The 12274-nt window shown below is 28.7% G+C and overlaps 1 protein-coding gene across 1 annotated transcript in view; it reads right to left on the reverse strand.

Annotated features, from left to right (window-relative positions):
• LOC108688158 (glutamate receptor ionotropic, kainate 1-like) overlaps positions 1–12274 on the reverse strand; it is a gene marked incomplete at its 3' end in the record, with an annotated part of 131291 nt that overhangs the window by 13157 nt on the left and 105860 nt on the right. Inside the window, exons 6-7 of the mRNA XM_018194302.1 lie at positions 9035–9202; positions 326–346 (exon numbers count right to left, since the gene is read on the reverse strand). Coding sequence (XP_018049791.1) covers positions 326–346; positions 9035–9202 — 189 coding nt within the window. The remainder of the gene's footprint in view (positions 1–325; positions 347–9034; positions 9203–12274) is intronic.

Here is a 12274-nt window from a genome sequence, read left to right on the forward strand (position 1 = left end):
GTCAGTTGATGTTCCTGATTAAATGTTCTCGCTTTTCACAGATAATTCACTCGTAATGAAATGTGAGATATTAGATCACGCTCCATGAGTAATGAATTGGCTCTATGAGTAATGAATTACAAGCGTAAAAACGATTCAGATCGTTTTTATGTCACCGTAAAATGTTTGAAGGCGCAGTTATTCATTTAAATATATTTTCCACCATAAGACTTATGAGAATTAAAAAATATATGTGACTGCATTATATTAAAATAAGTTATATTAAAATCTCAATTTTGCAGCAGATATTTTTTTATTTGTCTATTAACAAACATTTTTAACTTACCTTTATAGTAGTTAAATTATTCTGCTCCATGCGTGCAAGAAAGAAAAAAGCACAATTAATTATATATTTTCCAAAATTGAGATAATGTATTTTTTGTTTTTGTAAGAACAAAAGAAGTAGTACAATGTAATACACATTGAAAAAAATCTCGTTTCATTAATTGAAATTTTGATCAAAAAGGAATAAATCAAACATTTAACAGTTAAATCTATTAAATATTCTAATCAAAATAATTAGAAAATTTAATTTAATGTAATTAAAATTTATTTTGTTTGTACTTTTTCTTGATACCATCAAAAACATTTTTCTTGGTGTAGAACTTTAAATTCGATAGCTGAAAATAATTGATGATTGTGTGAAATGTATGGAATAGAGGAAGGATAGAGAAGGGGGAGGGGGGAAGAGAGGGAAGCAAGGAGGGAGGAAAGAGGAGAGAGGGAGAGAGAAAGGAAGAGAGGGTGATCGGGGATGGGAGAGGGGAAAGGCGGGAAGGGAGAAGGGGGTTAAGAGGAAGCGGAGAGGGGGACGAAGGAAGGGATAGAGAGAGGGAGGATTCTTTAATCATCCATAGAAAGTCGCAAGCACGGATGTACTTGCTAATTAGTAAGAAACAAAATTGTGCCATGTAATCACCGCGTTGAACTTCTTATACAAGTCTATTGACAAGTGGCGTTGCAAAATAATCTGCAATTTATGCCCGGAATAACGAGCTTATGTTCGCTTGCCGATTCTACCCGGCTATATTTCGTCTGTAATCAAATCAATATATTGTCCGTTTGTTTGCTGCGTGTACGCGATTGAGTTAATTAGCCTGGCTTTGACACGCTCGTAATGGGATTGCCTACATCCCTCCGAGGGACAGACATATCCCCGTTACGGAATTCGCCCAAACGTGATTGTTTGTTATGTGACGACGCCTTTGCATGATATCGTCATTAAATCTCGACAGCGTCGACTATATGTTGTGACTGTGCTAACTCTCATAATTGTTTCAATGATGTCTTGGCTCTGTTTAATGTTTTGTTCATATTTTGCATATATGCGCATTGTGACATTGAATCTAATTATTAATTATTAGATACCTAATTGTGGAGTTAGGAGACAATTAAGAATTTTTCTTCTGAAGGACATTATCGATGTTGTTTATTGAGAAAATTTGTTAGTTATAAATTGATATACCTTTTATTTCATTTTCTTGACATTCATATATTTTTTATATATATAGCTGCGCGTGTGTTTATAATAGAACGCTTTCAAATTATTGAGGAAAGAAATAGTTCTTTATTGTAAATCTCTTATCATGAATAAGATGTCTGTTTGAAGACATGATCTTCTATAAATTGCACGATCTTATAATCAAAAGAATTCATTCCATAAAGATGAATTCTAATGATAAACGTTCTCTTGCTCAATAGCAAAGAACGAAATCAATCCGTTTTTATTTCTCACAGCTCATGTTTTCTTAAGTTATTGAATATATGATATATGTCTAGTCTACAAAGTGAAATTAAACTAGAAATATATAATAAATATATTATTATTAACGGCTTTATATATTTAGTGTGTTTTTTTATTAATAAATGTCGAATATAAAGAACTATAATTTCACTGACAGGTATCTAAATTTCGATTCAAGAAGCTTGCTTGCTTTTCTTCTTTATTATTCCACGACTTTTATATTTCTAATTTTAACGGCGCAAAGTCTGATGGCCGGCGCCTCGTAAAGCTGCGACACTGTACCTGATGAAACTGGCAAATTGAGAAAGTTTTTATTACTAGCGTTTCTGCGTGCCACGAATCGATAGCGCAGTCTTTGGTACCATTCGTTTTGCGACTTCCAATTGACGATTTTACAAGTTTTATTTTATAAGACTATATAAGAAAGTCAACCGAGTATTTCTTTGTGCCGGCATTTCGTTCTTCTCTTCTCTTCGAAGCGAGTATAGAAGATGTGCTATCTGTCGTCACGATGATATATCTTCCGAACTATTGGTGTCTCTGTATGTTACAGGCAAGCTACCGAATTCTGTCCGCCCATACCATGTGATAGAAAACAAAGTACGTGAAAGTATGTTTCCGATAAAAAAGATAGTTGTATTTTGTTAATTATTTTTTTATCATCAATAAATCAACAAAAGAGCAAGCTTCAAACAAATCGCAAAAAAATGAGTAATTGCATTTTTCCTGTTTAATTGATACATTAGTGCCTTGTATTATTACTAGAAGTCTTGGATTAATTATTCAGATTATACTTCAGTATTCTTGAAACATAATTTTTTTCTACATTAATGAATTACTTTTCTACATTAATGAATTAGTTTCTCAAAATTAAATTACGAAACCACAAAGGATTGAGCAATAGTAAAGATCAAAGATACAAGAGAGAGAAAGAAAAAAAAATATTTTGAATATGATGAAAAATAAGAGAATAATATCTTTTTTCTTATTCTTGCTATTATCAAAGCTTTTATATTATCAAAGCATAACTATATTAACAACTTAATAAAAAAAGAAAATTTGAAAGAAAAATTAAATCAATAGCATATCTTTTATACATTAATATATATATATATATATATATATATATACTACATGTATGGTGAGCGGAATTACTTTATTATATATATATATATTTTCTCTATATTATGAACAGGTCACGGATCAAACGCGTATTTTTCTAAAAGAAAATTTATATTAAAATTACAAAAAAAAGAAGATAGAAGACGACCAACGATTAGAGGTTTTTCTAGAATACTTGACTGCTACTTACTGCGCTATTAAATTCATAACGTCAAATTTTAACTTAAGAAAATATATTAAATTTGATTTAAATTTATTATTATTTATTAAGTGTACATAAATGTTATTTATTTAGAAACTAATTACAGAAATGAATTGATTTACATTTTGATACACATAGAAGTTAAAAATAATAAAATTATTTTTAATTCAAGGAATTGGATTATCACTATTCCTTTGACGTATAACAATTACAATTAATTATTTTACAATTTTATTACATTTTACGTTATGCTTCGTAAAATATTTTTTTAATGCCAATCATTTTAATTCAATTATTTAATTTTAATAGAAATTCATGGAAATAAACAAAATATTCAAATTTTGCAAGTTGTATTATAAATGATGATTTCATAAAATTCATTAATTAGATTGATTAACTCAATAAGATTTTATTATCTATGTTGCGCTGTATTTTTTTTTAGAAATTTCTAGAATTATAATTGCAAAGATTAAATATATCTTATTATAATTACATTTCTATAAAAAATTTGATTTTTCGATTTCAAGAATGCGGTTATCTTATGTAAAGAAAATAAAATAGAAGAATTTAACATATATTAAACATTAACAAAAATTAATAATTTGCTTGATATACATTAACTACAATATATAATTTTAAGTAATAATATCTTAAAATCGTGTGTAATGTGAAAAAATAAATTGCACGGAAATAGGCTAAAAAAGTATATTCCTATTTTTATCACGTTATGGCAACAGAGTAAATATTAGTGCGCTTGAATCACATCTCGACTTTCACGCGGAAAAGGAAGGTGACACGAGAAAACATCTTTCACGGAATAATGTCGCAACACACGCTACTGTAACGAACGATGCAGCAGATCCGTCACATATTTGTACGAGGTGTTGCAGCTACGTATACCGCAGAACATCGACAAAAAGTTGTTGGGAAGTTTACGCGAACGTGCAACCGTGTCCGGGCAAATTGGCCTTTTTAAGGGCCCAATGCGCTGGACCCAGCAGATGTTGCTTCCGTTGAAATAGCCGAACGTACGGATTCGCACTTCTCAACTTTTCTGTGGTTGATGCCGTGCCAGATGCGACGATATAATTCGCTTTTCGCGAATTGGCATTTCGTTACTTGCTTCTTTTATGGGGTGTGGCACTATATACAATTCAGGAATTCACTCTTAAGGGGGGATTCTAGAAAGAGGAGATTCTTTAAGTTAAATTTTATGACTTAAAAAAAGCTATTGAATGTAAAAGTTTAAGGTTTTTAATACATATTTATTAATATTTAAATTATGTATGAACATTTTTGAAAATTTTAACCTTAATTTTTTAAAAATTATAAACTATCATGAATGTGTGCACATTCTTAAAATTATAAATCATTACATATATCTCATTTTAAAGTAATGGTAGATATCATTTTTATTTATCCGAAACAAAGTGACAAAATTTTTAATAAGTAAATGGCCTTATTAGTGAGCTCGATCATAATAGTTAAATAGTATTTCGGTATGAATATACATTTGTATACATTTATATACATTTTTATAGATTAAAATGTTTAATCTACAGGGTATAATCTAGATAAATATTTCTATTGCCCGTATTAAAATAAAAAAGTTATATTAAGTACTAGCAAAATGATGGCACTAAAAAGTTCTAATTTTCTCAAAGTTCTAATTTTTTAAAAGGTTTTGCTTCTGTTCTCAGTAAAACAAATATAAATTGTTAAAATATGAGGCCTGTTCTTCATCGAAAAATTTTCTAAACTAGTAAGTTGAGGTGAAACCAATAAGTTGAGGTGAAACAAATGTAATTTTTTTACTTCAATACATTGTACTATATGCATTAGTTCAGAGAATTCATTGATAAAAAACAAACTTATACTGACTTGATTTTAGCACGAACGATAGCGATATTCATGTACAAGATTAACTAAGAATTTTATTTCGAATAAATAAAAATCTTCCAATCATATTTATCGTCATTTTATAAGTTAAGATCCGTATAATGATTTATAACTTTAAAAATATTAAACTCAAAGAATTTAGTATTTTTTATCTAAGATTAAACTCATAGAATTTTTCAGAAATTCAATATAATACTTAAAAATAAATATGTACTCAAAACCTTCAATTTATATTTAATAGTTTTCTTTTAGCAAAATCATGAAATTTAATCTTTCGATAAAATCGCTTTTTGGATCAAAAACCCTCCATAAAATCTTTAAATTTTGATTTTACTTCATTTAACTTGTGAAATCAGATTGCACTCATAGTATTATAAGAAAAATATAATTTAAACAATTCATATCTGTCATCACAATCCATATCTGTTAACCATTATTTATTAGTAAAAAAACCTTAAGCAACAACATACGCTCTCCAAGCTTAAGATATAAAATGTAAGAATATAAAAATATAAGAGCGTAAATTTAATAAAAAGAATAATTATCAATTACAATTAGCAGTGTTTTTCTTAATAATTTGTACTTATTCGTTTATAAAATAATATTATTCCAGAACAAAATTATGTTTCGCAGTTATATTATATATTTATCAATTTTTTGTTTACACACAAATGTGAAAAACGCTATGTAAAATTACTTTAACAAATATATTAGCATATTAAGGCGTGACAGGTTGTAGATATAAATAGAACAATGGTGAGAATAAGTGTGCTGACTCAAGTAATCTTGACAAATGAAAAAAAGCAAAGACTGCTATTTCATGAGACATCGTGATTAGTCATTCCCTAAATTATATGTAATTAATTAAGAAACATTGAGCAATCAACAAATTAGGCAAAAAAACAAGCAATTAATCTTTGAATCAATTTGTCTTTAAATCTATCATTACGTTTCATAAATATCAAATGCATATTATACAAAAAATAAGTTTTATACAAACATCATTTGGTAAAATTTAGATGATTAACATTGCAATGAGAGAGACAATAATGATGAATGATTATAAATCTTTTAACATAAGCATTAAGAAAAAATAAATATTTATAAACTTCCTAATATTGTTTACATTGCATAAATTTAACATGTTCTATGTGGACTCCGATGAATTATTATATTTCATACAGATTCTGACATGTAACTCTTCGTCTACAATCATGTTTTTACTCCCTTTATCCAGTCTAAATTCTTTTTTACTATTCTAAACTTTCAAAGTTCTCCTCTTTTTATTTCAAAGAAATTTGAGAATAAAACTAGTGTCAGTCAAAAGGTTATAGAGGGAGGGTTAATACTCAATCTTATACTATAATACCATACGGGATGTCGGCACATCGATTTAATCGATACATCTAATAAAATGTCGACTTAATAGAAATACTTGCAAACTTGCATACTTTCATGTACATCGTCTATATACATATATACCGATTAATTTGCCGCCGTTTTTATTACGCCGCTGTGTACAGAATGTGTTCAGCACAGAAGTAGGTAAACTGCACATGTAATTTCCTGCGCTACGAGTCACGAGATGTTCTCGCCTTCGTATGGATTGTATTTGAAATCGGCTTATGGAAGTAAAGGAAGTAGTACGCGAATCACATACTTGCAATGAAATGAAACTAACATGGAAATCATGTTTGTGCGCGGACTACTTCTATCTGACCTGACCTCTTCAAATTCGAGACGTGCATAAAAATGGAGATGCGCTTATCCTCACGGTTTGCGGGAACTGAGAGAGCGGTGATATGATATAAAATTGAAAAGCAACCTACTTCTTGTAGTTATTATATATATATTAACATTATGTTACGGATGTGAATTTGCGTAATATAATATTATGAGTACGGATGTAGTGTGTAATAATATATAACGTTTTAGCTTGGTGGTTCTTGTTAATATGTATAATAACACGGGGAACGCAATGTACTTACTTCTTGTTTGTTTAGCAACATTATCATTTTACAAACTTTAAATTCATATTTATTTCAATTCAAGTAATCAGTTTTAAAAAATGCTTGTCTTTATTATTTACATATAATATATATAGAATTAGTATTTAAATTGAAATTGTCTCAAAATTTGATATTGATGTTATTTTTTTAGATTATAATAATAGGTATTTAAATTTTTTATGCGAAATATATTGAAAATATACATATATGATCCTTGAAACAAAAAATAATGTAATAGTGAATACGTTTGTGCTGAATGTACGTATTTTATAAATTATAGATATAAAATAATATTAACCAGTAAATATTTTTATCCTTATTGAAAAACAAATCTCAGTTTGAAAGTAACAAAAGCTCCAAGTAGATACTTTCAAACTGAGATTTGTTTTTAGATAGAAAACTTTCGAAAGCTTTTAAAAATTTTACTGCTCTCAGGTTTGAATATCTTTTCTTCAAAGCACGAGGTATATGTAGATATATAGTGAATAATTAACTATATTTACATAGCACTCTTAATTGGCTAATCATAATTATCTTTCTGAAGACTGATAGTGTTTTGTTAGTTTCTTAATTACACATGTTATTAAATCCGATTAAGGATGTCGTGTAAACGTAATAATTATATTCATATAAGTGCCTATATTCTTAATAATTATATAATTTTATGTAAATATAGCAGATGTGGAGGTACATTTTCTGTAAATTTCTTGATTTTCTGTAAATTTCTTGAAATTTGACTGAATTTAATTTGTAGCATTTTGTAAATGTGCAATACATATACATATACAATTTCAGTAAAACTTAATTTAAAATCTAATCCGTTTAAAATTAAATGTGATTACTAATTGGGAAAGTTCATACTATTTTGCTAATACTGTGCTATTTTTAATTATTAATAATCAGAATACTGTGGTTAATTTGATATTTATACATATTGTGTATTCTTCAAAAATTATGTTAAATAAAGAACATGTCAGAAAAGTATTTTAAATACTTTGTATTTAAATACTTTGTATTTAAAATAAGATCTTTACAATCCATATATTCTACTCTCATTTTCTAGAATATTGAATCTTGAACCTTTCAACTGTAATCTCAGTTTCATTTAAATTACAATATTTTTTTAGCGCTATTTCAAAAATTTATACCGTTGTGACCGATCAACTGAAGATAATTACAAAGAGGATGCAAAAATTAAAAACGAGAACAGAACGGTGTTGATTGTAAAGAATCCTAATTTGAATGAAAAATATTCAAAATATTTTTTTATATGCTATTTTTTTAAATAATTTTTATTTCATAATTTATATACCGTATTGTGTACATTGTCCTGATTTTTAATTCATTCTTTGAAGAAATAATACGGATAAGAATTTAGAGATAAATCAATATTGTTTAATATCTGTTTAATCACAAAGATTTCGAACTTCTCGGGTCACATATAATATTAATGACTAGCGAGTTTGCCAAATGGAGAACAGAATCAAGAATTATGGAACCAATCATTCAATTTTTTGTCATATTTGCATTCTTATGAGAATCGGCATGTGTCACTGGGAATTCAATTTCCCCAAGGTGGTAGTCAAGTTTCAAATAGGGTAATACTCAATTATTACATTCGCTCCGTTATTCTCGGTCATGTCAAAGAGCGTGAACTGGCTCTCACTAAGTCTCGCAAGCGAAAGAACCAAGAAGAAGTAGATCGATGCGGCTGTCAAGCGGGCTTGCACGAAGAATGCGAAATTAGAGTGTTATTACGTGAGACGCGCGGCCGCTTTAAGGACGGGAACATATTTCGTCGTGAAACGATCTTTGCATTTGCATACATAACATCCTACGCTTACACTTTGCGAAGCCATATATCTTGTACCGTGTATTATTTATATTTATACTTGAGACGAACTTGGAGAGCAAAATATCGGCATCGGTAAAATAAACCACTTCAATATTACGCTATAATATAGCAGTGGCAATCCATTTCCGGTTACTATCGTTAACTTTCTGTGAGTTGCATCTTACCTTGTTACTGTTCTGTCCCATGTCAAGCTCACGATTATAGCGTTTCTCACCGTAGATCCAATCTTGAATTACCTTTTGAATTTCTGGCTTTTCTGGATCCACTAATCGAAAGGCAGTGATATTGGTCCCGCCATGCTTGAATTCTTCTAAGTCGACGGTATGCAAGTCCTGAAAAGAATTCCGATTGATCGTGACATGAATTCCTATTAGTCACACGTTTCTGTACTAGATTATAAAATTTCATATCAGCTACATTTTAGATACTATGGACTATAGTCTTTTTTCGTTACTACATTTTTTTAAGTGAGTATTCATATAATTTTTAATAATTACCTTAAATATAAATTAAGTAAAGAAGTATAGCATCAATATTATATCTTATGAACTCTCAGAATTAAAATAACAACCCTGACTGAGATAATATTTTTCTCAATAAGTTCTTTTCAGTGATTTAAAATGCTTATTTTAGCTTCTATCATTACTAAATTATTAAATTGATCTATTTAATTTATGACTATTTCCAACTTTAATTTAGAACTACGTTTTCAAGATCAGCTATGTTCGACGCGCAGTGCAAGCTGAAAAATGTATTTAAATATTCATAAAAAATATTATTATACTAAAATCTTGCCTTGACCGCATTTAGCGCATCTTTACTCAATTTGATTTATTTATACGAGCAATCTAGATTAATTTATTATTATTTACTTTATGTTTAGTTTTTAGAAATCGCTTGATATTATTCGATATTTGATATTATCCTACATATCTTATAAATATTATCTTATCTTACATCTAAATAAATATTAATACTAGAAAAATGCCTATTACGATCAAAGCTGGATCTTCATTGCTTTAAATAATTAAATATTATAGTCTTATAGTCGGAAAAACAATTCAGCACGAAGTTCTAAAAGAGTACAATATGATATATATGCAAGTATATATAGTGTATATTAGTAATTCAAGATTGAATTATTTAAAGCAATGAAGATTCAGCTTGGACCGTAATAAGCATTTTTCTAGTATTGATTGTGTTTCTCACACATGCGGTCTAAAATAAAAGATTCTTAATATTATAAATAAATTTATAGAAAATACAAATATGACAGAAATAATTTAATAACTTTACGAATTCAAATAAAATTTCTCTCTTGCTTAAAGAATATGCAAATAAACTCAAGACATTTTCTGAAAGAAGCTACGATGTCTTAAATCGAACTGGAAGATGGAAATTCTATTTTATGATTTACTGTGAATTAATCACGTAAGATAAATCCCAATCGGATTCACATGGTAAAGCCGGATGTGACGTTAGATTTTCTGGAGAATCTCCTCTCATGACAAAACATTTCACGACTTGACTTCACAATCAGATTACATAAGGTCTCTCGGATCATTCTGACAGAATCTGTCGTATCTAGTAAAACTGGACGATTTTTGTTTGTACTAGAGATTGATATTTTATTAATTGTTTAGTTTATCAGTTTTTATCACATGCGAAAATCTCACGTCCGATTTGTTAGAAGAAAAAAGCATCCATGTTGTTCTTCATTCTTTGTCACCCCTTACTCTCCGCGACTATTTTTAGCAATCAAAGAATTAAAAGGTCGACGTTTTATATTGGATGAGGAAGTCATAAAAGCGCAAGCGATTTGCGAACGCTTTTCAGTTAATGGATTTTGTATTGACAAGTAAAAGGAGTGAGATGAGACAATAAATGATTCCAATGCAGAAAATATATTTTGAAAAAGATTATATTATATAAAATATATATTTTTTGAAAGATTAAAGAGTGAATTGTTTAATTTAAATTCTCTGTTTTATATTATATTTTAATAGATTCTTATAATTTTACTTTATTAAAATTTCACGATTAAGTATATCTGCTTTTATTTATGTGATAAGTTAAAACATTGTATCGAAAAATTGTATTTATATTATTAAAATAAATACATATAATAGCACATATAATATAAATGTATTAGTATAAATATTTAATTCTAGATTTTTATTCGAAGTTAGCAAAATGAATTGAACGTTTAATATTTAACTTTAAAAAAAATTAACAAAGATATTATTAATCATAATATCTTTGTTAATTTTTTTACTAAAAAAGAAAATTGTTTTTTAAATTATTAAATACGCGGTAAAAAAAATAAAAAGAGATTATGCTTCTTTTAAACAACACGTATAATTTTCGATATATGATTTACAAATTAAACCTATTATGTAAGTAAAAGAAAGTAAAAATACATTGCATGTATTCTTTTTTGATTAGATAATTACATTAAAAATATATTTAAAAAAAAATTACGTTAAAATATTGAAACAAAACTGTCAGTAAAAGCAATTTCAATACATAATTGTCTTAACGAACTATAACTAATTGATTATTTATTGTTTGCATTTCTCTTTTTTTGGAATTATTCTGAAATATAAGATATGAAATGCATCGCCATTTATACTTGCCACGATTTGCATCTGAACAGGAAGGACGTTTGAATTTGTATTCTTCGCGATAGTATATTCAGAAGCTATTGACAGGAGTGAAGATAACTCAAGCATGGAGCATTTGCTTCAAAGCCGGTATCTGTATCGGTGACGCTTGTGGGCCGACGTGATTTAAAGTCACGTGCAGCTCGAAGGAGTATTCCGCCCATCTTTTCAAATACTCGCGGAGGATCGCGTCGCGGCCATTTATTATTCTTTGTCCCGCATCCGGAGCATGATGGATAAGTCCATGTCCCACGATCTGCTGTCTTCGCCAAGTAGATGGACACAGTTGACGACATCGTATATTCCGATATCTCACGAATCGATTAACCGCCGTTCAATGATCGATCGTTGTCTCGCCTCGAGACATCCAGTTTGCACTCTTTCAAAAAACGTTGCAACAACGGCGATATATCGTTTGCCACATAGAATAACGAGCAATAACAATGAGAATGTATCCACGGTTTACGAACTTCCCTTGTCCTTAATTCCGTTTTATTCTTTATTACTCCTTTGATAATCGTTGCACAACACGATTGCGAAATCTCTAGGGAGACAGCATGAAGATGAAGGCCATGAAGAGAATCATTTAGAAGCGCAAGTTCGAAGATTACGAAAATTATTATGGTACATTCAAAATTTGCTTATGTTTAGTGAAATGAGATGACAATATATTATATAAATTGACTTTTTCTCAATAAAAAAATAATGATATAATATTTAAATAATATATATAATAAATAT

The sequence above is a fragment of the Atta colombica genome, unplaced genomic scaffold (genome assembly GCF_001594045.1).
Source record: "Atta colombica isolate Treedump-2 unplaced genomic scaffold, Acol1.0 scaffold226, whole genome shotgun sequence".
Lineage (NCBI taxonomy): Eukaryota > Metazoa > Arthropoda > Insecta > Hymenoptera > Formicidae > Atta > Atta colombica.